Source organism: Salmo salar, chromosome ssa03 (genome assembly GCF_905237065.1).
Source record: "Salmo salar chromosome ssa03, Ssal_v3.1, whole genome shotgun sequence".
Classification (NCBI taxonomy): domain Eukaryota; kingdom Metazoa; phylum Chordata; class Actinopteri; order Salmoniformes; family Salmonidae; genus Salmo; species Salmo salar.
In genome coordinates, this window is record NC_059444.1 from 30,694,563 (window position 1) to 30,720,677 (window position 26,115).

At 41.6% G+C, this 26,115-nt stretch overlaps 1 protein-coding gene across 3 annotated transcripts in view; it reads left to right on the forward strand.

Annotated features, from left to right (window-relative positions):
* The window catches only part of LOC106599725 (phosphatase and actin regulator 1), an 83,901-nt gene that overhangs the window by 22,392 nt on the left and 35,394 nt on the right, over window positions 1-26,115 (forward strand). Inside the window, exons 1-2 of one of the 3 annotated variants that reach the window (XM_014191028.2) lie at window positions 13,776-14,438; window positions 22,191-22,355. In XM_014191028.2, the coding sequence (XP_014046503.1) occupies window positions 14,141-14,438; window positions 22,191-22,355 (463 nt within the window). In that variant the 5' untranslated portion in view covers window positions 13,776-14,140. Of the gene's footprint in view, window positions 1-13,775; window positions 14,439-22,190; window positions 22,356-26,115 lie in introns of those variants that run through there. The other 2 variants (XM_045714718.1, XM_014191030.2) reach the window with 2 other exon arrangements.

Genomic DNA, 26,115 nt, shown 5'->3' on the forward strand with positions numbered 1-26,115 from the left:
ATACAGTGCATTCGGAAAATATTCAGGCCCCTCACTTTTTCCACAGTTGTTATGTTACAGCCTTATTCTAAAATTGATTAAATTGTCAATCTAAACACAATACACCATGATGACAATGCAAAAACAGGTTATTAGATTGTTTTGAAAATGTATTAAAAATAAAAAACAGAAGTAAAACATTTACATAAGTATTCAGACCCTTTACTCAGTACTTTGATGAAGCACCTTTGGCAGCGATTACTGCCTTGAGTCTTCTTGGGTATGACACTACAAGCTTGGCACACCTGTATTTGGAGAGTTTCTCCCATTCTTCTCTGCAGATCCTCTCAAGCTCTGTCATGTTTGATGGGAAGCGTCGCTGCACAGCTATTTTCAGGTCTCTCCAGAGATGTTTGATCGGGTTCAAGTCCGGGCTCTGGTTGGGCTACTCAAGGACATTCAGAGACTTGTCCTGAAGCCACTCCTGCATTGTCTTGGCTGTGTGCTTAGGGTTGTTATCCTGTTGGAAGGGTAACCTTCGCCCCAGTCTGAGGTCCTGAGCGCTCTGGAGCAGGTTTTCATCAAGGATCTCTCTGTACTTCGCTCCGTTCATCTTTCCCTTGATCTTGACTCGTCTCCCAGTCACTGCCGCAGAAAAACATCCCCACATCATGATGCTGCCACCACCGTGCTTCACTATAGGGAATGGTATTGACCAGGTGATGAGCGGTGCCTGGTTTCCTCCAGATGTGATGCTTAGCATTCAGGCCAAAGAGTTCAACCTTCGTTTCATCAGACCGGAGAATCTTGTTTCTCATGGTCTAAGAGTCTTTATGTGCCTTTTAGCAAGCTCCAAGCGGGCTGTCATGTACCTTTTACTGAGGAGTGGCCACTCTACCATGAAGGCCTGATTGCTGCAGTGCTGCAGAGATGGTTGTCCTTCTGGAAGGTTCTCCCATCTCCACAGAGGAACTCTAGAACCCTGTCAGAGTGACCATCAGGTTCTTGGTCACCTCCCTGACCAAGGCCCTTCTCCCCCGATTGCTCAGTTTGGCCGTGTGGCCAGCTCTAGGAAGAGTCTTGGTGGTTCCAAACATCTTCCATTTAGGAATTATGGAGGCCACTGTGTTTTTGGGGACCTTAAATGCTGCGGAATTCTTTGGTACCCTTTCCCAAATCTGTGCCTCGACACAATCCTGTCTCATAGCTCTACGGACAATACCTTTTGACCTCATGGCTTGGCTTTTTCTCTGAAATGCACTGTGTACAGTGGGAGCTTGTATTGACAGGTGTGTGCCTTTCCAAATCATGTCCAATCAATAGAATCTACCACAGGTGGACTCCAATCAAGTTGTAGAAACATCTCAAGGATGATCAATGGAAACAGGATGCATCCCGAGCTCAATTTCGAGTCTTGTAGCAAAGGGTCTAAATACTTATGTAAATAAGGTATTTCAGTTTTTTATTTATAATAAATGTGCACAAATTTATAAACTTTTCACTTTGTCATTATGGGGTATTGTGGGTAGATTGACAAGGGAAAAAAATACTTTAGAATAAGGCTGTAATGTAACAAAATATGGAGAAAGTCAAGGGGTCTGAATACTTTCCAAATATGCTGTATATTTTTGACAACATTTACTTTTACATCACTACATTCCTAAATAAAATAATATACATTTTACTCCATACATTTCCCTGACACCCAAAAGTACTTACATTTTTATTGCTTAGCAACACTGAAAAATTGTCCAATTTTCACACTTATCAAGAGAATATCCCTGGTCATTCCTACTGCCTTTGATCTGGCGGACTCACAAAACACATGTTTCGTTTGTAAATTATGTCTGAGTGTTGGAGTGTGCCCTTGGCTACCCATAAATAAAAAATTATGTAATATAATGAATTTGAAATTATTTTTACTTGTCTTTTACTTTTGATACTTATGTATATTTAAAACCAAATACTTTTATTCAAGTAGTATTTTACTGGGTGACTTCCACTTTTCCTTGAGTCGTTTCCTATTAAGGTATCTTTACTTTTACTCAAGTATGACAATTGGGTACTTTTTCCGCCACTGAACACACATGGTTACTGTGTGTTTATTACCATTCCAGAAGTTATAATATACCGTCCTCCTTTCACCAGCCTTTTTTGGTACAGAGTATTGTTTAAAAGAAAGACAAATACAAATGTATGATGTCCTGGGACAACAAATGGGTATGGTGTCCCTGGGACAGCATATATGGTGTACTAGACAAAATGTAAAGGTATGAGATATATCATTTTGTAGTTTTATGACACTCCTAAACTGAATGAGGTGTGTGACATGAGTTATGTGAATTGGCTGACCACTAGATGGTAGTAGGAAGCCACACATGGGAAGTCATCTTTACCACCTTTCCACTGTAGCACTTTCATATAATAGACACAAGGCGGAACACTTTCCAAATCACATTTTATTGGTCGCATACACATATTTAGCAGATGTTATTGCGGGTGTAGCGAAATGCTTGTGTTCCTAGCTTCAACAGTGCAGTAATTTTTAACACTACACAGAAATCTAAGAATGGAATTAAGAAATACATAGAAATGTTAGAATGAGCAACGTCGGAGTCCGGAGTATAAATCTACAGTGCATTTGGAAAGTGTTCAGACCTCTTGACTTTTTCCACATTTTGTTACGTTACAGCCTTATTCTAAAGTTAATTAAATCGTTTTTTTCCCTTATCAATCTACACACAATACTCCATAATGACAAAGCAAAAACAGGTTTTTAGAAATGTTTGAAAATGAATTAAATTAAAACCGAAAATATTACATTTACATAAGTTTTCAGACCATTTACTCAGTACTTTGTTGACGCACCTTTGGCAGTGATTACAACCTTGAGTCTTTTTGGGTATGATGCTACAAGCTTGGCACACCTGTATTTGGGGAGTTTCCCTTATTCCTCCCTGCAGATCCCCTCAAGCTCTGTCATGTTGGAGGGGGAGTGTTGCTATATAGCTGTTTTCAGGTGTCTCCGGAGATGTTCAATCGGATTCAAGTCCGGGCTCTGGTTGGAACACTCAAGGACATTGTGACTTGTCCTGAAGCCACTCCTGCATTGTTTTGGCTGTGTGCTTAGGGTTGTTGTCCTATTGGAAGGTGAACCTTCACCCCAGTCTGAGTTCCAGACCGCTCTGGAGCAGGTTTTCATCAGGGATCTCTCTGTACTTTGCTTTGTTCATCTTTGCCTCGATCCCGACTAGTCTCCCAGTCCCTGCCGCTGAAACAAATTCCCTACAGCATGATGCTCCCCCACCATGCTTCACCGTAAGGATGCTGAAAGGTTTCTTCCAGACGTGACGCTTGGCATTCAGGCCAAAGAGTTCAATCTTGGTTTCATCAGACCAGAAAATCTTGTTTCTCATGGTCTGAGATTCTTTAGGTGGCTTTTGGCAAATTCCAAGTGGGCTGTCGTGCGTTTTACTGAGAAGTTGCTTCCGTCTGGCCACTCTACATAAAGACCTGATTGGTGGAGTGCTGCAGAGATGGTTGTCCTTCTGGAAGGTTCTCCCATCTCCACAGAAGAACTCTAGAGCTCTGTCAGAGTGACCATCAGGTTCTTGGTCACCTGACCAAGGCCCTTCTCCCCAATTTCTTAGTTTGGCCAGGTGGTCAGCTCCAGGAAGAGTCTTGGTGGATCCAACCTTCTTCCATTTAAGAATGATGGAGGCCACTGTGTTCTTGGGGATCTTCAATGCTGCAGACATTTTTTGGTACCCTTCCCCAGATCTGTGCCTCGACTCAACCCTGTCTCAGAGCTCTGCAGACAATGCCTTCGACCTCATGAATTGGTTTTTGCTCTGACATGCACTGTCAACTGTAGAACCTTATATACACAGGTGTGTGTGCCTTTCCAAATCATATCCAGTCAATTGAATTTACCACAAGTGGACTCCAATCAAGTTGTGGAAACATCTCAGGGATGATCAGTGAAAACAGGATGCACCTGAGATACATTTCTTGTCTCATAGCAAAGTGTCTGAATACTTACGTAAATAAAGTATTTCTGTTTTATTTTCAACACCTTTGCATACATTTCTAAAAGCCTGTTTTAGCTTTGTCATTATAGGGTATTGTGTGTAGATTGAGTGTTTTTTTTGGTTTATTTAATTCATTTTAGAGTACGGCTGTAACGTAACAAAATGGGGAAAAAGTCAAGGGGTCTGAATTCTTTCTGAACGCACTGTACAGTATATACAGCACCAGTCCAAAGGTTGGACAAACTTACTCATTACAGTGTTTTTCTTTATTTTGACTATTTATACATTGTAGAATAATTGTGAAGACCTCAGAACTATGAAATAAGACATGGAATCATGTAGTAACCAAAAAAGTGTTAAACAAATCAAAATGATATATTTTATATAAAGAAGCCACCCTTTGCCCAGATGACAGCTTTGCACACTGTTGGCATTCTCTCAACCAGCTTCACCTGGAATTATTTTCCAACAGTCTTGAAGGAGTCCCCACATATGCTGAGCACTTGTTGGCTGCTTTTCCTTCACTCTGCGGTCCAACTCATCCCAAACCATCTCAATTGGGTTGAGATCAGGTGATTGTAGAGGCCAGGTCATCTGATGCAGCACTCCATCACTCTCCTTCTTGGTCAAATAGCCCTTAAACAGCCTCAAGGTGTGTTGTGTCATTGTCCTGTTGAAAAAATGAATGATTGTGGGACTAAGTGCGAACCAGATGGGATGGCGTATCGCTGCAGAATGCTGTTGTAGCCGTGTTGGTTAAGTGTGCCTTGAATTCTAAATAAATCACTGACAGTGTCACCATCAATATAAAATATATATTTTGATTTGTTTAACACTTTTTTGGATACTACATGATTCCATATGTGTTATTTCATAGTTTTGATGTCTTCACTATTATTATTCAATGTAGCAAATAGTAAAAATAAAGAAAAACCCTTGAATGAGTAGGTGTGTCCAAACTTTTGGTTTGGGTTGAGTTGGACGGCAGAGTGAAGGAAAAGCGTGTGTGTGTGTGATGTACAGACATTATGGACAGTATGTGGATAGAATATGTAGTGTATCTGTAGAATATATAATGATAGAATAGTATATGTACAGCAATAGCTGAAAGGGGGGAAGGGTGATACCTAGTCAGTTGTACATCTGAATGCCTTCAACTGAAATGTGTTTTCCGCATTTAATCCAACCCCTCTAAATCAGAGAGATGCTGGGGGCTGCCTTAATCGACATCCACGTCTTTGGCGCCCGGGGAACAGTGGGTTAACTGCCTTGCTCAGGGGCAGAATGACAGATTATTACCTTGTCAGCTCGGGGATTCGATCCAGCAACCTTTTGGTTACTGGCCCAACGCTCTGACCACCTGCCGCCAAAAAAAGGGGAAGGGAAAGGGGTTGAATAGGATAGGCCTTGACTAGAATACAGTATACATAGGAAATGGGTAAAACAGGACATAAACATTATTAAAGTGACCAGTGTTCCATGTCTATGTAAATAGGGCAGCAGCCTCTAAGGTGCAGGGTTGAGTAACCGGGTGGTAGCTAGCTAGTGACAGTGACTAAGTTCAGGGCAGGGTACTGGGTGGAGGACGGCTAGTAATGGCTATTTAACAGTCTGATGGCCTTGAGATAGAAGCTGTTTTTCAGTCTCTCGGTCCCAGCTTTGATGCACCTGTACTAGAGGTCGACCGGTTATGATTTTTCAACGTCGATACCTATTCCCATTATTGGAGGACCTAAAAAAGTTGATACCGATTAATCGGACGATTTTTATATATATATATTTGTAATAATGACAATTACAGCAATACTGAATGAACAATGAACACTTTTATTTTAACTTAATATAATACATAAAATATATTTAGTCTCAAATAAATAATGAGACATATTCAATTTGGTTTAAATAATGCAAAAACAGTGTTGGAGAAGAAAGTAAAAGTGCAATATGTGCCATGTAAAAAAGCTAACGTTTAAGTTCCTTGCTCAGAACATATGAAAGCTGGTGGTTCAATATTCCCAGTTCTTCAATATTCCCAGTTAAGAAGTTTTAGGTTAGTTATTATAGGAATTATGACGCATCGACTATTTCTCTCTACCATTTGTATTTCATATACCTTTGACTATTGGATGTTCTTATAGGCACTTTAGTATTGCCAGCCTAATCTCGGGAGTTGATAGGCTTGAAGTCATAAACAGCGCTGTGCTTCAAGCATTGCTAACAGCTGCTGGCATACGCAGTAAAGTGCTGTTTGACTGAATGCTTACGAGCCTGCTGCTGCCTACCACCGCTCAGTTAGACTGCTCTATCAAATATCAAATCGTAGACATAATTATAATATAATAAACACAGAAATACGAGCCTTTAGTCATTAATATGGTCAAATACGGAATCTATCATTTCGAAAACAAAGCGTTTATTCTTTCAGTGAAATAGAGAACCGTTAAATATTTTATCGAACAGGTGGCAATCCTAAATCTAAATATTGCTGTTACATTGCTCAATGTTATGTCATAATTATGTAAAATTCTGGCAAATTAGTTCACAGTTCGCAACGAGCCAGGCAGCCCAAACTGTTGCATATACCCTGACTCTGCTTGCACTGAACGCAAGAGAAGTGACACAGTTTCCCTAGTTAATATTGCCTGCTAACATGAATTTATTTTAACTGAATAGGCATGTTTAAAAATATATACTTCTGTGTATTGATTTTAAGAAAGCCATTGATGTTTATGGTTAGGTACAAAGATTGTGCTTTTTTCGGCAATGCGCTTTTTGTTAAATGAAGTAGGCTGTGATTCGATGATAAATTAACAGGCACCGCATTGATTATATGCAACGCAGGACAAGCTAGTTAACCTAGTAATATCATCAACCATGTGTAGTTAACTAGTGATTATGTGAAGATTGATTGTTTTTATAAGATAAGTTTAATGCTAGCCAGCAACTTACCTTGGCTCCTTGCAGCCACAAGGTCCTTTGGACCCTGCACTCACGTAACAGGTGCTCAGCCTGCCACACAGTTTCCTCATGGATTGCAATATAATCGGCGTCCAAAAAAAGCTGATTACCGATTTTGTTATGAAAACTTGAAATTGGCCCTAATTAATCGGCCATGCCAGTTGACCTCTAACCTGTACTGACCTCGCCTTCTGGATGATAGTAGGGTGAACAGACCATGGCTCGGGTGGCTGAGGCCCTTGATCTTCTTGGCCTTTCTGTAGATGTCCTAGAGGGCAGGAAGTGTGCCCCAGGTGATGCATTGGGCAGACCGCACCACCCTCTGGAGAGCCCTGCGGTTGCGGACGGCGCAGTTGCTGTACCAGGCGGTGATACAGCCCGACAGGATGCTCTCAATGGTGCATCTGTAAAAAGTTTGTGATGGTCACAGTGGCCAACCCAAATTTCTTCAGCCTTCCGAGGTTGAAGAGGCGCTGTTGCGCCTTGTTCAACACACTGTCTGTGTATTTGGACCATTTCAGATTGTCAGTGATGTGTATGCCGAGGAACTTTAAGCTTTTCAGCTTCGCCACTTCCCTGTTGATGTGGATAGGAGTGTGCTGCTTCTGCTGTCTCAATGTTCATACTGTATAATTTAAATGAAAGTTTACACCGGATGGATTAAATTATAAGATGTATTTCAGACATAGTAGTTAACTGTATGTGGGCGGTGTACTCTCCTGGAATATGGAATTGTGTCTCCGCTGGCTATCAATTATTTCATGTTTCTCTCTTGGGATGGGATTTATAGCTGCAATGTAGCCAAGGTGCTCCCCTACAGCGTCAAAATGGGTAGTTTTGTTTCCATAGCTAGTGATGCAGTCTAATAGTTCTCTCCTGGAATGTGGCAGGTTACCTCTGTTGTGATGCTCTTTCAGTTCTCCCCTGTACTCCGACTCTGTGCTAATTGAATAACCACCTCACGCTGGCTCCTTACTCTTCACTTCCTGATTCCAATCCATAACACTGTGCAGGTACTACAGCTATAATTAGGTCTATTCTGAGACACTTTGCTGTCCCTGAAAATATTGTGTGTGTGTGTGTGTGTGTGTGTGTGTGTGTGTGTGTGTGTGTGTGTGTGTGTGTGTGTGTGTGTGTGTGTGTGTGGCCTCATTTACCTTTTTCTTTCATATTTTTCAGACTTTACATAAGCGATTACATTGCGTTCTGTGTCTTGTCAAGTGGAAGATTGAGTTTAGTTTCAGGGTGGAACCAATAACTGCGTAACTAAATGGAGGAAGATTAGGTTCCTCCCAGATTAGAATTGCATAACGATTCAACACTGCCATTGGGAAACTGAAAGGAGAGACAAAAAAAAAGCAACCCTGCTTTTATCATGTACATTTAATTCCCTTTCAAGTTTATGGGGAGGGAATATAGGAGATGTGCGTGACCTTTGAGAGAGAGATCCAACGTGGTGGTTGTGTGTGTCAGTGCCAGACTCATGCCCTAACTCACAACACAGCAGCAGGACCCTAGAGAGCGCACCCAGTGGACTATCTCGGCCTAGGCACTAACAGTAAGAAGTTGAGGACCTCCTCCTCTTTAGCGGTTCATGTACTTCTCTGTCTGGATGAGTGACTTTCCAATCCACTGGGACAAACTGACTGTACAGAACAGTAGGTTTTCTAATACCGTTTTTGGGGGAATGGTAACGTGCTGACAGAAAAGGTTTGACAGTAATCGGTTTAGGGAAACTATGGTGGCTGGCTAGACACTGCAGGGAGTGAATAAGCATTGACATTACATTAAAAAAACTGATGTGAGCCATGTATGAAACAGGAACAATATGTGTAATACTCTACCATGCTGTAAATGTTCAAATCTATCCAACAAGATAAATAATCAAACATAGACAAACATGATGAATACTGTACTTTTTGAACATGGGTTTAAATGCTTGTGGCTTACTGCTAGCTGAATGTGAGCGAAGCCTGGAGCAGAGGTTACTGCCTGCTGTAGAGGGAATGAGTGACCAAATACATTTCCACTCTGGTGAAAGAATGGTATGGCCCGTGTCTACAGCCTTTTACATCTAAAGTATAAACTCACTTTAAACTCACTTAAAAAATCTCTACCTAAAATATTTTTTTCCCCCTTCAAGAAATGCTACTGTAGCTAAAAACAAACAACCTTGCTCGGAGCCTAAAATAAATAAAACATACTTGGCTTGTTTCCCCATGAATGAGCCCAAGTAATGTGCTTTGGCCCTATCCACAGCTTGTAGTTACATAAGAACGCTGGCACACATCACGTGAGCCAACAGCTAACACTGGAGCTGCACACACGGATAGGGTCTGGCATGCAGCTTTGAACATGTGCTGCTTAGAGGAGTCATCGAAGGGAGACGCCAGCCTTCGCATAGAGAGCTGAAGTACGCAAACACATAGGCCTACATAACAGTACATACAGTAGAAGGTAGTGAATCTGAGGCTTAAGATTGATCCCTTGTGAGCTGTTAGCCCTGTCAGCTTATGGATGTCTTATGGACAATACCTCATCCTTACACACACACACCTGGAGCTCCATCAATATGACCTGACAAGAATTGTTTAAGTCTTAATTTATTACTGGTCAAGTGTGGGAGTGTAGAGAACCTTACTGTCCATCTTCCCAGCAGTTGGGTTGAAAAGCACATGGTCATATTCTGTAATCAAAAAAATGGCCGAGGGCACTGACTCCACCGCATCGCACCGTGGCAGAAGTTGTAAAATCAGGCGCTTCTGTCCCTCATTTCGGATAGGGGCTTTGATGTCACTGGAATAAGCCGCAGCTCATTGAAAGGAACATCAAAGGCACCACACATACACGCGCACACACCAAAAATATATTCTGTCTGAAACATGATTGAAAATACCATGGGGACCTTTTAGATTTCTTCCCTATGTTCCCGCAGCCTTATTACGGCCTCATTTAACTTCTGGAGTTGAACTTTGTGGGGATCGAGAGTCGGAGTGCATGGCTATGGGGTGGCGTGGCTGGGTTAGTGGTTGGCCATTATGCACGATAGGCTGTACCCAACCTACCAGTTGCCAGTCTAGATAGATCTCCTCTTTTGATATATCAATCTTATCCTTCAATTAGGATTTGAAGCCCCGGTCGGTAGTTGGGCTGAAGAGGCAGTAACTCAATCTGCCAGGCTCCGGACATGCAATTCTCCAAGTCCAAATGATAAAGACGGTACGGCCGCCGCCAGCATAAAGCGGCATGACGCACTGATATAGAGCAGTTGTTATGATATTATTGTTAACATGATTGAGTAACCTCCCCCCCTTCCTTCCCTACCATGACCATGCGTCATGATTTCCATCCTCAACATGTTTCTTTGGACAGCGAAGCTGAAACTTTCAATTTGGCTCTATACTCCAGCATTTTGGATTTGAGATCAAATGTTTCATGAGGCGACAGTACAGAATGTCACCTTTTTATTTGAGGGTATTTTTTTATACATATCTGTTTTACCGTTTAGGAATGAAAGCACTTTATGTATCTAGTCCCCACATTTTAAGGTGTTTTCAGTATTTGGCCAAATTCACTTATAGTATATTTGTCACGGTTATCGTCGGTGAAGGAGGACCAAAATGCAGCAGGACTGTGTTTGTTCATTTTGAACATTTATTAAATCAAAATGAACACAAAAACAACTCAAGATATACCGACAGTCTTCTCAGGCTCATACATGCTAGACAAGAAACAATCTCCCACAAATACACAGACAAACACACCCAACTAATATAGGACTTCCAATCAAAGGCAACACCACACAGCTGCCTTCAATTAGAAGTCCACCCCAATTAACCAAACATAGACATACAACCAACTAGATCAACATAGAAATACGTAGACAAGGAACAGTGCCCAAAAACCCCGGAATACTAAATCAAATGCCCTTTTAGAAAAAAACACCACCCCGAGCCACATAAAACAAATACCCTCTGCCACGTCCTGACCAAACAATAACAATTTATCCTTATACTGGCCAGGGCGTGACAATATTAAAGAAGTCAAATGTTTAGTATTTGGTTTCATATTTCTAGCATCCAACACGTTTGTAGAGTCACAAGCTTGTAGTCATTGCATGCTAGGAATATGAGACCAAATACTGAACTTATTAGTACTTTAATACACATTACTGAATTTGTCCAAATACTTATGACACCTTCAAATGACATTCTGTACCGTCACCTCATATGAAATATTTGATCTCAAATCCAAAATGCTGGAATATAGAGACAAATTCCAAAGTTTTAGCTTCACTGTCTAAAAAAAATACATAGCGAAGTATACTTATTTCACTTGGTCCTTTTGGCCCCATTGCAGGCATAGAGCGTCCACCATTACCATCCACCTCACTTTCTTTGAGGGCTTTTGCCTCTTGCCAGGAGCCTCATGATTGCGTCCTGTACTTTACTAGAAAGGTACAAGTACAAGAACATGTGTGATGTAGCCAAAACCCAGGAAAAGCAGTAGCTAGTGACTAGTTTATTGATAAAGGGGATGATCTATAGGCCTATTGAATATTCTTGTTAGGCACAGTAGTGTTAATGACTCTCTTTATACACATTTGAAGGATAGTTGGTACAATGGCAGATATATACATTAATTAAAGTTAGCAGGTTAATGATTGATTTTCCTCCTAAAATGACAAGAACATTTTGCTTCATGCACAAAAATGGTGTGTGTTTTTTATTTTACCATCCCTTGGGATTAATATTTCACACTATCATAACAAGAGCAGAAGTGAATTGCATTCGAAGTGTAATTCTTAATTTTTTTTCAGCGAATTGGGTTCAATTGGTATATAATTGCCTTTCTAATCAAGTAGGAACAAGCTCTCTATCCAAACTACACTATATATACCGAAGTGTATATACCCCTTCAAATGAGTGGATTCGGCTATTTCAGCCACACCTGTTGCTGACAGGTGTATAAAATCGAGCACGCAGCCATGCAATCTCCATAGACAAACATTGGCAGTAGAATGGCCTTACTGAAGAGCTCAGTGACTTTCAATGTGGCACCATCATAGGATCCAACAAGTCAGTTCGTAAAATTTCTTCCCTGCTAGTGCAGCCCCGGTCAACTGTAAGTGTTGTTATTGTGAAGTGGAAACGTAGAGGGACAACAACAGCTCAGCCGCGAAGTGGTAGGCCACCAGTGGTGGAAAAAATATCCAATTGTGATACTTGAGCAGAAGTATAGTTACCTTAATAGAAAGTTACTCAAGTAAAAGTTAGGCACCCAGTGAAATACTTATTGAGTAAAAGTCTAAAAGTATTTGGTTGTAATTATACTTAAGTATCAAAAATAAAAATGTAATTGCTCAAATATACTTAATTATCCTTATATTAAGCAAAGCAGACGTCAACATTTTCTTGTTTTTAAAATGTACGGCTAGCCAGGGGCACACTCAGACATAATTTACAAATGATGCATTTGTGTTTTTTGAGTCCACAAGATCCGAGGCAGTAGGGATGACCATGTGTTGTCTTGATAAGTGCATGAATTGGAACATTTTCCTGTCCTGCTAAGTATTGAAAATGTAACAAGTACTTTTGGGTGTCAGGGAAAATTTATGTAATAAAAAGTACATTATTTTCTATAGTAATGTAGTAAAGTAAAACATGTCAAAAAATGTATAGTAAAGTACAGATACACCCCCCCCAAAAAAAGTACTTTAAAGTATTTCTACTTAAATACTTTACACCACTGTAGGCCACACAAGTTCACAGAACGGGACAGCCGAGTGCTTTAGTGCGTAGCGCATATAAATCGCCTTTCCTCAGTTGCAACACTCACTACCGAGTTCCAAACTGCCTCTAGAAACAACGTCAGCACAAGAACTGTTCGTCAGATGCTTCATAAAAATGGGTTTCCATGGCCGAGCAGCTGCACACAAGCCTAAGATCACTATGCGCAATGCCAAGCGTCGGCTGGAGTGGTGTAAAGCTCGCCACCATTGGATTCTGGAGCAGTGGAAATGCATTCTCTGGAGTGATGAATCACGCTTCACCATCTGGCAATCCGATGGAAGAATCTGGGTTTGGCGGATGCCAGGAGAACGCTACCTGCCCCAATACATGGTGCCAACTGTAAAGTTTGGTGGAGGAGGAATAATGGTCTGGGTCTGTTTTTCATGGTTCGGGCTAGGCCCCTTAGTTCCAGTAAAGGGGCATCTTAACGCTACAGCATACAATGACATTCTAGATGATTCTGTGCAACCAACTTTGTGGCAACCGTTGGGGAAGGCCTTTTCCTGTTTCATCATGACAATGCCCACATGCACAAAGCGAGGTCCATACAGAAATTATTTGTAGAGATCGGTGTGGAAGAACTTGACTGGCCTGCACAGAGCCCTGATCTCAACTCCATCGAACACTTTTGAAATGAATTGGAACGCTGACTGTGAGCCAGGTCTAATCGCCCAACATTAGTGCCCGATCTCACTATGCGCTTGTGGCTGAATGGAAGCAAGTCCCTGCAGATGTTCTACCATCTAGTGGAAAGCCTCCCCAGAAGAGTGGAGGCTGTTATATCAGCAAAGGGGGGACCAACTCCATAATAATGCCCATGATTTTGGAATGAGATGTTCCATGAGCAGGTGTCCACATACTTTCGGTCATGTAGTGTATCATGGAGCTATAATCATTCTTGTCATTCTCAAGTCTTGGGATTTGACGTTAAACCGTTACTTTCTGTCTGTAGGCTAATATAACTGCAAGAGTGAACACTGGGTAGCCAATTATGCTTGCCGTGAGCGGATTATTTTTGCAGACGAGGATGGGGACCGAGGGAGAGGCAGAGGCACTGCAATTCACACACTCGATATGTCTTCTAGCGGCACTGGTTCATCATCATAGTATAGTAGCATCCGTGGTTTTGACTTCTGCCCTTGGCATTGCGGAGGTAGGCGGATGTGAGTGCGCTAGATCGGAACCTCAGGTGCAGGTGTGGAAATTACAATATTCTATCTGACGTCGTTGATAGAAGAGAAGGGGGTTCAGCAAACGCGCGGAGCGAAACCCTCGTGATTGGTTGAAGGGGTGAGGTCAGGTAGGAGTCGAGGCGCCGTTCGTTTAAAAACCCCTCCCCGTATGCCGTGCAGTTAGACGCGAATCAATTTTCGTGTCTTTATGTTCAAGACGGCCAACTACCCGATGGCTTCGGATCCGGCGCCCACCATCATGCATGGGAGTTGGTTCAACAACACGGGCTTCAGGGAAAACAATACGCCTGTGGCGGTTGAGAAACCGAAGAAGAAGACATTTTACCTGGGCAGAATGATGTCTCTCAACAACAATAAGAAAGAGCAACAAACCAACCATCAGCATCACCAGAATAGCAACATGCCCTTCATGATCCACTGTCACATCGGGAAAGAGATCAAGCACATTTGCAGCAACTGCAGCCGCGCGAACGATACCCAGGACGGTGAGTAGCCTAGCCTATAGCGGCATATGGATGCGTTGTTGTACCAGCTCTCCTGGCCATCAAACACAGTGGTTTCATTGAACACGCTCAATAGGGGGGTAACATGCGCAGTTCTTGTTTGCCCATTCCGCGATGTATATATGTCCTAGAGTTATGAGATTAAAATTGCTTGATGTATTTAATTCTGGTATTCCTGGTAACCTTAATCACATGCACAATGTACTTTTCCTGCGGAGCCTTGACTCCATTGCTATGTGTAATCCTGTACCTGCTTTATGGTCATACTATTCTTTACACTGCCATTCTGTTGCATTCTGGGATAAATGTAACAATGTAACGTCACTTAGTTTGACACTATGCGTAGTGGGCCACGCATGTATCAAGACAAATTGGCAGCTATAATGTATTGTTTCTGGGAAAGAGTGGTATGGAACAATGTAACAGCAGCTACAGTGTAGCTAAATGCCATTACCCATTTTAGACTTGGAGAAATGATATTACGAGTTGTTTAACTGGTATTTTTGGGGGGGAGCAGGTTACTGGTGTGGGTGTAGAATTGGCCTTGTTCTAACACCACAAAGAGCCTGCTCCACAATATGCGTTGTGGTTTACTACTCATAGACCTAATACTCAGAGGAATTCTCTTGATGACCCCCCCTCCATCCCAGACTCTATTTACCCCCCCCCTCCTGATTTGCACCTGAAGTGGTCATTCTCAGTCCCCTAACGTGATTCTACTCCATCCACATGAAGGACAATGTCATTCACTCAGCCAAGATGATTGAGGATGTAAAATTCCTGAGTGTCTTGGACCCAGATACATTTTGGTTCCTGGACTCGGCATAATCTGGTTCTGGGAAACTGACCAGAGGAGTATAGATGTGTGTATCAGAGAATACATGCTTGTAAAGAAACACCAGGGCTGTAGTAGCCTACAGTCTAACGTCTCTTATTATTCTTAGTCTTTGTAGCTTTCTCTTGAGCTTTGTTGTGTTGGAAGAAGTGTGTAACTTTTGAAACTTTTTTATTTATTGGCTGCTGCTCATATAACATGGTGCATGTCTCGAGGATGTTTGGTGTGTTTAATGGGAGTATTTAAAAAAAATTTTTTACCAAACGCAGCCGGGAAAATAAACCATGTCGCTTTAAATTTGCATCCCTATCAACAAATCTAGGAAGTGTGTGGCTGGCTGCCTTTGTTGTTGTCTCAAATGCATAGTTGGCAAACGAACAATGTTTTATCTATGAATATTTCTGAGCTCAGGTTATCTAACCCCCCCCCCCCATCTCTCCTTTGTTTTTCTTTTTGGACTCCAGTTGAAGTCATTTGAAGCACCACTGGATTCAATTAGCCTCGTCTGAATCTATTTATAGACAGATGTGGCAGGATTCCTAAAATGGTTGGTTGGCTGTGAGGCTGATGCCGTGAGAGGCATCAGGCACTGCTTTTGGGTAATAGTCTGTTTCACTGCATTTATGTCCACCTTGGTTCACATGATTTATCACGCTATACCCCCGGTGGAGCGGCTGCCTGCCTACCTGCGAAGTGACACTCCCATGTTGTCGCTTGTCAACCATCATGATGGCGTTTTAATTTAATTATGCACGCTGTGGTCGGTGGCGGTGTCTGTCTGCACATGGCAGGGGTTGTGTGACACTGACACTGTCGCCCTGTCCCTGAGCTAGTGATAACTGAGGTGGCAGATTGCATGGCTGTCATCAGGGCAGACCTTGCCTATATTATTACTCAAGTATATAACTCACTATCGAACTGTTATATGTCGAAGACGTTCTAGGTTGGTCTGTGGCAGTGTTGTGTGCCTAATGCATCAAACTGTGAAAGAGGTTTTCTTACAAGCCAGAATGTTAAATCAATTACATTTGAACTTACTTTACTGGTTGTCTATGCAGTTGGTCCTAATGTCCAAATAATATCCACAGGAAAGTATTATTAAATCGACTTTGCAAAACCCTGGCACATGCGTAATACCATTATAAAACGGGTATTATCAACGAGATTCAGCCGCGGGCATATTTTTCTTAAAAAAATGTCTTGAGTGGAAGGTCAGGGAACATAATTACAAATAATTTGTAGACTTAAAATGGACCAGAAGAAGCCCAAAACGATATATTTCACAAAAACAATTTCACACCTTGGTTCCATTTGTATACGATCACATATCTCTGTTATGCGTGGGAAGACTTTGGAACAGATTTCCAAAATCACTTGTTGTTTTTAATCAAATTCGGCCAGTTGGGGAACTCTGCTGTAAACACTTCCAAGACTTTGGTTAGTATACATGCGTCGTGTGCGTGTATTTACGCCTTGTGCATATGCCTCAGGTGATGAACAAACCAACCTTGAGAGCCACATACAGACCCTTGTTTTGAAGTCGGTTTAATAATACGTTCCTGTGGATATTGTCAAATTCCCAACGACATAAAGACGAAATCAGCGAACGGGTAGGGTAGGTTTAAATTAAGTTTATTCAACATTCTGACTACTTATTCGGATGTATTTTTTTATTTTTTTTACTAGTACTGGGAATTGCCAAGGACCTCACAATACGAAACTTAGGTGCGAATATGTTTTGCGATTTTTGATATTCCAAAAGCAGAAAGCGCACGTGTTTGGCCAACGCATCACATTGCGTGATGATTATGTAGTTTGGAGAGTGTTGGTACACTGGGAAGATGTCGGCGAGACCTCGGACCGACATGAACGATGTAGAATCTAAATACATTTGAAAGACGTCTTGCCAATGCGTAAACGCTATCTAAACGGCTTCCTCCCGCTGTATTCTGTATTTGGCCATTTTTGGCTGTTCTAAACTCGCAAGTTTTTTTTTGTTGTTGTAGTTTTTTTTTTTTAATGTATTTTTTTAGTACTTGAATGAAGAAAACAACATTTTTTTATAACACAATGCTCGCACTGGAAAAAAATGGCACATTTATCCATATGGCAACAATGCCTAATTTATCATAATCATTACAGATAACAAACCCTAATTGCTAAATTGGCCCACATACAGTATATTCAGTCAATTATTAAAAGTGTCATTTTTAAGATTATTATATTGAAACTGTAATATCAACTGGTTATATTTTGAAACACTGTCTTCAAAAAGACAGTAACCTCAGCAGGGGGCGTTTGCTTGTAGAAGCCTATGGCTGTGCAATGGCATAGCCAGGTTTTGTAAATACATTTTTTTCCCTGAGCCCTTATCACAGTCAGGACACCTATTTTATATAAAATAAAAACATGATGTAATATAACAGAATAAAATAGAAAATAATATTTTTCCAAATGGGAAAATTTGCCAGTGTGAAGTGATGTGCATGGGACGGTTATTCTCATATTTAATTTGAAACAGGGCTCAATTTGGAGACTGAAAAGATTTGGCATGGGTCCTCAGGTCTTCAAAAGGTTTTACAGCTGCACCATCGAGAGCATCCTAACTGGTTGCATCACTGCCTGGTATGGCGTCTACTCGGCCTCTGACCGTACATCACTGGGGCCAAGCTTCCTGCCATCCAGGACCTCTATACGAGGCGGTGTCAGAGGAAGGCCCTAAAAATGATCAAAGACTCAGCCACCCAAGTCAGACGTTTCTCTCTGCTACCGCACGGCAAATGGTACCGGAGCGCCAGATCTAGGTCCAAGAGGCTTCTAAACAGCTTCTACCTCCAAGCCATAAGACTCCTGAACAGCTAATCAAAGTGCTACCCAGACTATTTGCATTGCCCCCCCATCCCCCCCCCCCCCCCCTTTACACTGCTGCTACTCTGTTTATTATCCATGCGTAGTCGCTTTAATAACTCTACCTACGTGTACATATTTCCTCGACTAACCGGTGCCCCCGCACATTGACTCTGTACTGGTACCCCCTGTATATAGCGTCACTATTGTTATTTTACTGCTGCTCTTTAATTATTTGTTACTTTCATTTTATTTTGTTTCTGTATTTTTCTTAACTGCATTGTTGGCTAAGGGCTTGTAAGTAAGCATTTCACTATACCTGTTGTATTTGGTGCATGTGACATACAATTTTGATTTGAAAACATTTTTGTAAGTAAAAAAAAAAAAAAAGGCTTGCGTTTCAATTTTATTTCACGCTGTTTCTGGTAGGTGCACTTGATTTAGCAGCCCGGGAAGGTTTTTAATCATTTCATGTGTCTGAAGGTAGAACTCCGACCAACTCGGCAGGCCCAGAAAGCACATCAAGTGCACCTATACGCCTACCCCTGGCCAATCATATGGCTCAGATCACCGCATCTGCACAGTTTCCTCACGCCACAGACTGTAAAAAGAAGCCTCGAACGCACAGCAAAGTTGATCATGTGACATTTCAAAACTTTTAAAATCATGACTAGAGACTCAATGATACAGCAAAGAGCCAATTTTATTTTTTTAATTTTTTTTAAATGAGTGAGTTCATTTTTAAGTTCTGACTCAGCATGCACGTTCTCCCTACTTCCACGCATGCTACAACCAGCACTGCAGCTGCAATGAATGAGTATAGCAAAGTGTTTCAATAAGCTTACTTTCTTATTTGCGGCTTGTCTTTTACTTTTTTTATCGTTTTTTTTAATTGAGGAATATTTCCCTTTCTTTGGTCATAGGCGTAACAATATGAATTGGTGCATGAGGCAGAAATAATGCTGTCCCACTTAAATTTCGCCATCAGCTGGAAGACTGTTCCCTTTTCTCAGCAAAGGGAGGGATGAGGGACAGCCTCACCGCTGCTCCCTCCCTCCCTCCCTCCCTCGTTCAGACTAACGATCGGATGCAATCCATCAGTCCAGTAAAAAAAAAAAAAGCAAATTATGCTCTCTCAGCTGTGCCTCACAAGTAATGCAACAAATTATCTATTACCAGTGTGATCATATACCTACGTGGTCTGAGGAGAAGATTGGCAGGGCAATTCAAGCAATAGGACAATAGGCTTCTACAAGCAAGCGCCCCTGCTGAGATTACTGTCTTCTTGATAACGTATTGGGGATATAGCTTACTGCACAAACCTCATTTGCTACAGTTCTGTTCTTAATTGGCTAATGTTGCTTAGGCTTATGTTTTTTTAAGTTGTGTAAAAAATGTATAATAATAATCTGAGTGTTCTCAGCTTGCATTTTCACTCCGTGATCTTAACTCGGAAAAGGTTTCTGACCACTGGCCTAGGCTTACCAATTCTAAATGACACTAGCAGTTCGCTAAGTAGCGTAAGCGGAAAATTGTTGGGACGCAATTATTACAAAACTGCAGCTTGTTGTTGGAACACACATTTTCCTACTTTAATCAACCAGTTGATTTTGAATTTGTGATAACTGGCATTTGGCAAGGAATGTAGCTTGTGTATCCCATCAGTTAGATACGTTTTTTATTTTTTATAGCCATTTATTTTTTCAGGCCTAACTGGAGCAGTAGGTGTGTGGGTGTCGGTACGCAATTGAGTGAATGAGACTCAGAAGGGAAAGGGAATTTAGGGAGAAGAACTGTGTGATGTTTCGTTTTGGTTGTGGCCTGCAAATACACATGTACAAATGGAACACAAGAGTCAAAGCAAATTTAACATTGTCTTCAAGACAACATTTCACTTGCCCGTTCGGGCAGCCACAAAGCACATTCCACCAAATAGTTTTACAGTATATTAAAATAAATGGTACACTTAACTTGTTACAGACCAAGTGTGCTATGTTATCTCATGAGAAAAGCTAATAGCATTTTTGAGAAAGTTTTAAGCACAAGTTTTGTAAGTATAGACCTCCAGAGACTAATCCTGTTCAGTGTAGAGGTGATGCGTATGTGGATTGCGACCGTAGCATAGGCCAACACACTGATTTTATCAGGACAAGTCTGGGAGAGTCTGTCGTTGTTTAAATATGGATGCGTTATCACTTATTCTGTTGCTATTAGCTTGAGCACATTTTCTCTTCAATTACTCCTCTTGATGATATCAAAAACTACATCAAAGGAGGACAAACGCTCTAGTGAATATAAGGAGCTAGTAGGCTAAACACGATTATTTGTCCCTGGTCTGTTTTTTGGCAAGCTAGTGCAAACTAATCCGCAGCATGCAGCTTCCTGCTGTTCAGATTCTGAATATATCCTGCATTATGCTGTCTGATAATACACAGGTCTGTTTACCCTCGCCAGGTTCACTTATTATTCCCATATCAAGCAGTAGACTACTGCAACACCGTTTCCCCTGCCATAGCCCCTCACATTAGTACCACAAACTGCCATGAACTAATGTGCAATTTGGAGTACACAATTCACTTAAAGCAGTATTTCACCTGCAATTATTATTCTTTCATTTATCCTGTAATGTATAATTTATAATTTGTCTTTTTTGTTTTTAGCTAAATGCAAAGTATTATCATTCAAACTGTATGTAGGGACATCCCTGGCTGTCCGATAACCGGTCCTGGTGGTGTGGCTTGTCCTGCACTCTGTATTCAATCATCAAGTTTGCAGACGACACAACAGTATTAGGCCTGATTACCAACAATGACGAGACAGCCTACAGGGAGGAGGTGAGGGACCTGGCGGCGTGATGCCAGGAAAATAACTTCTCCCTCAACGTCAAAAAAACGATGGAGCTGATCAAGGACTTCATGAAAGAGCAGAGGGAGCACGACCCTATCCACATCAACGGGACCGCAGTGGAGAAGGTGGAAAGCTTCAAGTTCCTCGGCGTACACATCACTGACAATTTAAAATGGTCCACCCACGCAGATAGTGTGGTGACGAAGGCGCAACAGCTTTTGAGAGCATCCTATTGGGCTGTATCACCGCCTGGTACGGCAAATGCACCACTCGCAACCACAGGGCTCTCCAGTGGGTGGTGCAGTCTTGCCAACACATCACGTGGTGCACACCGCCTGCCCTCCAGGACACCTACAGCACCCTATGTCACAGGAAGGCCAAAAAGATCATCAAGGACATCAACTACCCGAGCCACTGCCTGTTCACCCCGCTATCATCCAGAAGGCGAGGTCCGTACATGTGCATCAAAGCTGGGACTGAGAGACTGAAAAACAGCTTCTATCTCAAGGCCATCAGACTGTTAAATAGTCACCACTAGCCAGCCTCCACCCAGAACCCTGCCCTGAACCTTAGTCACTGTCACTAGCTGGCTACCACCCAGTTACTCAACCCTGCACCTTAGAGGCTGCTGCCCTATTTACATAGACATGGAACACTGGTTACTTTAATAATGGAACACTAGTCACTGCACCCGCAACTAGTCACTTTTATAATGTTTACATACTGCTTTACTCATCTCTTATGTATTTAACTCGATTTTATTTCTCGTCCTAATATTTATATATTTAATAATTTCATTCTTTTACTTTTAGTTTTGTGTGTATTGTTAGATAGTACTGCACTGTTGGGGCTAGGAACACAAGCATTTCGCTACACCCGCAATAACATCTGGTAAATATGTGTATGTGGCCAATAACATTTGATTTTCCCAGAGTGCATTGAGTGAATGTTTAAAAAAGCTCTTGGTTCCTTTCTAAACATAGCAAGTGATTGCAAAGAGGACTTGGACCACAGAAATCTTGAAGTGAACTGGCAAGAGAGCCAAGTCCTCATTTTAAAGCCAAGGGTAGTGTAAATCCAGAGAGAACAGAGTTCTTTAGCATTTTTTCTTCACCCCAGAGTTCACTGAGATCGGTTATTTTAAAGAGGACTATAATGTGAAAACACCCTAACCTAATCAACCCCATTCTCCTGTGTCCCTACAGCGGAGGAGGTCGAGAGGCTGGCCGCAATGCGCTCGGAGTCCCTGGTCCCTGGCACGCACACCCCGCCCATCCGCCGACGCAGCAAGTTTGCCACTCTGGGCCGTCTCCTCAAGCCCTGGAAGTGGAGGAAGAAGAAGAGTGAGAAGTTCAAGCAGACCTCTGCAGGTATGGGCCCAAGATGTGAGCGTTTCTTAGATTATTCTGCACACGGTCCTGGTTTGCCACTAGCCTTGGTGTGAACTCCCCTGACAATCTGACCTCTTCCCCTGTCAATTTACTGCCCTCGCCTGACTATCCAGTGAACATGAAAAGATGTCTTGGTGTTCTGAATCAGCTCCCTCACTCAGACTTTCCATTAGGTCACTGAGGTGGAGAGCTCAACTCCTCTCTATATTTGGGTTCCTGCTCCTCCAGGCGCTACTGAAGGTTTTGATGTTACCCCGCTTCTCTGTTCCCAAGAGTTTTCTTCCCTGAAGCTGTGCTGGGTAGTAATGGATTTAATGGTGCTTTCTTTAGTGTTCACATTTCCTCTTCATGCAGTTGATCATTCATCAGTCAGTGATTTTAATGAGATTGGCAATGATGTCATATGCACTTTTTTTTTTCCTTCTTCTTCGTTCACTTAAGGTGTTGAGGGCTTCTCTACTGTGACTGTCGCCTTCCCCTCCAGTGCTCTTATCTTTGAGTCTGGTTCGTATTGCTGTCCCGACACTTTACTCTAGCCTCTGGAACTCTGACAGTCCAATGGCTCTGAGTGAAAGCTGACACCTTGACTTTACGACTCTTCGCTCTCTTTCCGCTTTGTATGCACGGTGTCGACCTGAATGTTTAAGCCCAGATTTCTTTTCTTCCCCTCTCTCCTGAGTGAAACGGAGCAGCAAAATTTAACACAATTAGTTTTTGTTGTTGTGTTAAATCAACGATAAAGCCCAATGAACAAGACTTCTCTCTCTATGTAGTATCTTTTTGTTTAGTCTGTATAATGTAGTCGGCTCTATTTTTCCTACTGGTTACACTAATGGCATATTGTGACCTACTAGCTTTTTCCATTTTGACTGGCTTCTGTAAGAGCTTTTCACTTCAGTCCCTTTCTACACTGGAGAGGACGTTGTAGGTGGCTGTTTTTTAGATGCATTTGCAATAAACAATATGTATTTTATGCTAGGATGGAGCTCTGTTTGACAAATTAGAACCAGGGTAGGCTATATGGAGACTTCTGAGCTCATGTCTTACAGCAGTGGTCTCTGTTGTCCACTGACATTGACCACGTTTCAATGCACACCAATATCCCGTTATTATTTGGGATAGTCAAGTATTGTGTTTTTGAGTTGACTCTTATAAACCATCATATCCCGTTTTACAATAACCCAACTTGGCTCCTATCCCAGTTATGAGTAACCTGAATAAGATGCCTGAGATATGCTGATCTTAGACTGGATACTGTGGCATGTAAACATTTTATACCATTTTATTGTTGTTTTTCCATGTCTGTAAAGACTCAGTTTCGCATAGTATCACCGTATAAAGTTCAGATGGGACAGTAATAGTTGGAAACATTTTATTTACAGTCGCAAGGAAAAGTATGTGAACCCTTTTGGAATTACCTGGATTTCTGCATAAATTGGTCAAAAAATGTGTTCTGATCTTCCTCCAAGTCACAACAATATACAAACAGTGTGCTTAAACTAATAATGCACACATTATTGTATTTTTCTTGTCTCTATTGAATACATATTTTAAACATTCACAGTGTAGGTTGGAAAAAGTATGTGAACCCCTAGGCTAATGACTTCTCCAAAAGATAATTGGAGTCAGTCAGCTAACCTGGAGTCCGATCAATGAGATGGGATTGGAGATGTTGGTTAGAGCTGCCCTGCAATATAAAAAACACTTCACATGAAGCATTGCCTGATGTGAACCATGCCTCGAACAAAAGATCTCAGAAGACCTAAGATTTGCATAAAGCTGGAAAGGGTTACAAAATTATCTCTAAAAGCCTTGATGTTCATCAGTCCACAGTAAGACAAATTGTCTATAAATGGAGAAAGTTCAGCACTGTTGCTACTCTCCCTAGGAGTGGCCGTCCTGCAAAGATGACTGCAAGAGCACAGCGCAGAATGCTCAATGATGTTAAGAAGAATCTTAGTGTCAGCTAAAGACTAAGAAATCTCTGGAACATGCTAACATCTCTGACGAGTCTACGATACGCAAAACACTAAACAAGAATGGTGTTCATGGGAGGACACCACGGAAGAAGCCACTGTCCAAAAAAAACTTTGCTGCACGTCTGAAGTTCGCAAAAGAGCACCTGGATGTTCCACAGCGCTACTGGCAAAATATTCTGTGGACAAATGAAACTAAAGTTGTTTGGAAGGAACACACAACACTGTGTGGAGAGAAAAAGGCACAGCACACCAACATCAAAACCTCATCCCAACTGTAAAGTATGGTGGAGGGAGCATCATGGTTTGGGCTGCTTTGCTGCCTCAGGGCCTGGACAGCTTGCTGTCATCGACGGAAAAATGAATTCCCAAGTTTATCAAAACAGCCTTACATTCTCATAAAAAATATCTGTCCGCCAATTGAAGCTCAACAGCAGTTGGGTGACGCAACAGGACAACGACCCAAAACACAGTAGTAAATCAACAACAGAAAGGCTTCAACGGAAGAAAATACGCCTTCTGGAGTGGCCCAGTCAGAGTCCTGACCTCAACTAAATTGAGATGCTGTGGCAATGACCTCGAGCGGTTCACACCAGACATCCCAAGAATATCGCTGAACTGAAACAGTTTTGTAAAGAGGAATGGTCCAAAATTCCTCCTGACCATTGTGCAGGTCTAATCCGCAGCTACAGAAAACGTTTGGTTGAGGTTATTCCTGCCAAAGGAAGGTCAACCAGTTATTAAATCCAAGGGTTCACATACTTTTTACAACATACACGGTGTGTTCAATAAATACATGAAAACGTATAATTATTTGTTATTAGATTTACCAGATTGTTTGTCTGTTGTGACTTAGATCAAATTTTATGACCAATTTATGCAGAAATCCAGGGAATTCCAAAGGGTTCACATACTTTTTCTTGCCACTGTATTTAACTACTTACATAGTAATGGAAATCTGGACACTGACTGTAGCCTATTATAATATTAACTCCTGCAGAAGGAAGTGTTTCTTGCAGTAAAATTATAGACCAAATGTTAGGTTTGTCTCAGGAACAGGAGTGGAGTGCATCTTGAAAGTGTGCTTAGGGACCATGTTGTGTAGCCTAAACGTGCAATTCTTTTCAGCTACATAACTGACATTTTCACTTTTCAACCACATTAAATATGCATCAAGACTAACTGAAATACTTTCAGTAACATGTTGGATAATTTTCACAGTTTTTACATTTCCTTAAAACTGGCCAACAAAATGCATTTGGAAAGTTTGTGGTAAATCTCCCCGGTCCCTAAACCTCCTCACTCTGGCAGAAATGAAAGGACTTTACTGGTGTCAACTAGATTGTTGATGATGCCTTCATTCTATTGATTTATGACATTCTGGTGAGCACACTTTTGAGTATTCTTTGTGTGACCAGACCAAATTCACATGGAAATGTGAGTTCGAGCTCTATCATTCTACTTGAAAGCAAGTCTAAGAAGTGGTAGAACTGTTCTATGTATGCTATTTCTATGCTTCCTGTTAAGTTCTTCATTTTGGGGGGTTTTGTACACCAGTTGAAACAATATTTTTGGTTATGGAAAATATTTCAGAAGTTTAGATGGAACAATGATTCTCTACACTATACTAGATCATTTTTTTCACAAACTGAAATTAGGCAAACTATTAAAGTTTTTCAGCAACCAGGAAATGGCAGCGCGATTACTGCATAGTGCAACTATAAGGAATGGAGAAAAAAAGAAGCCACGTGTATCTACAGTAA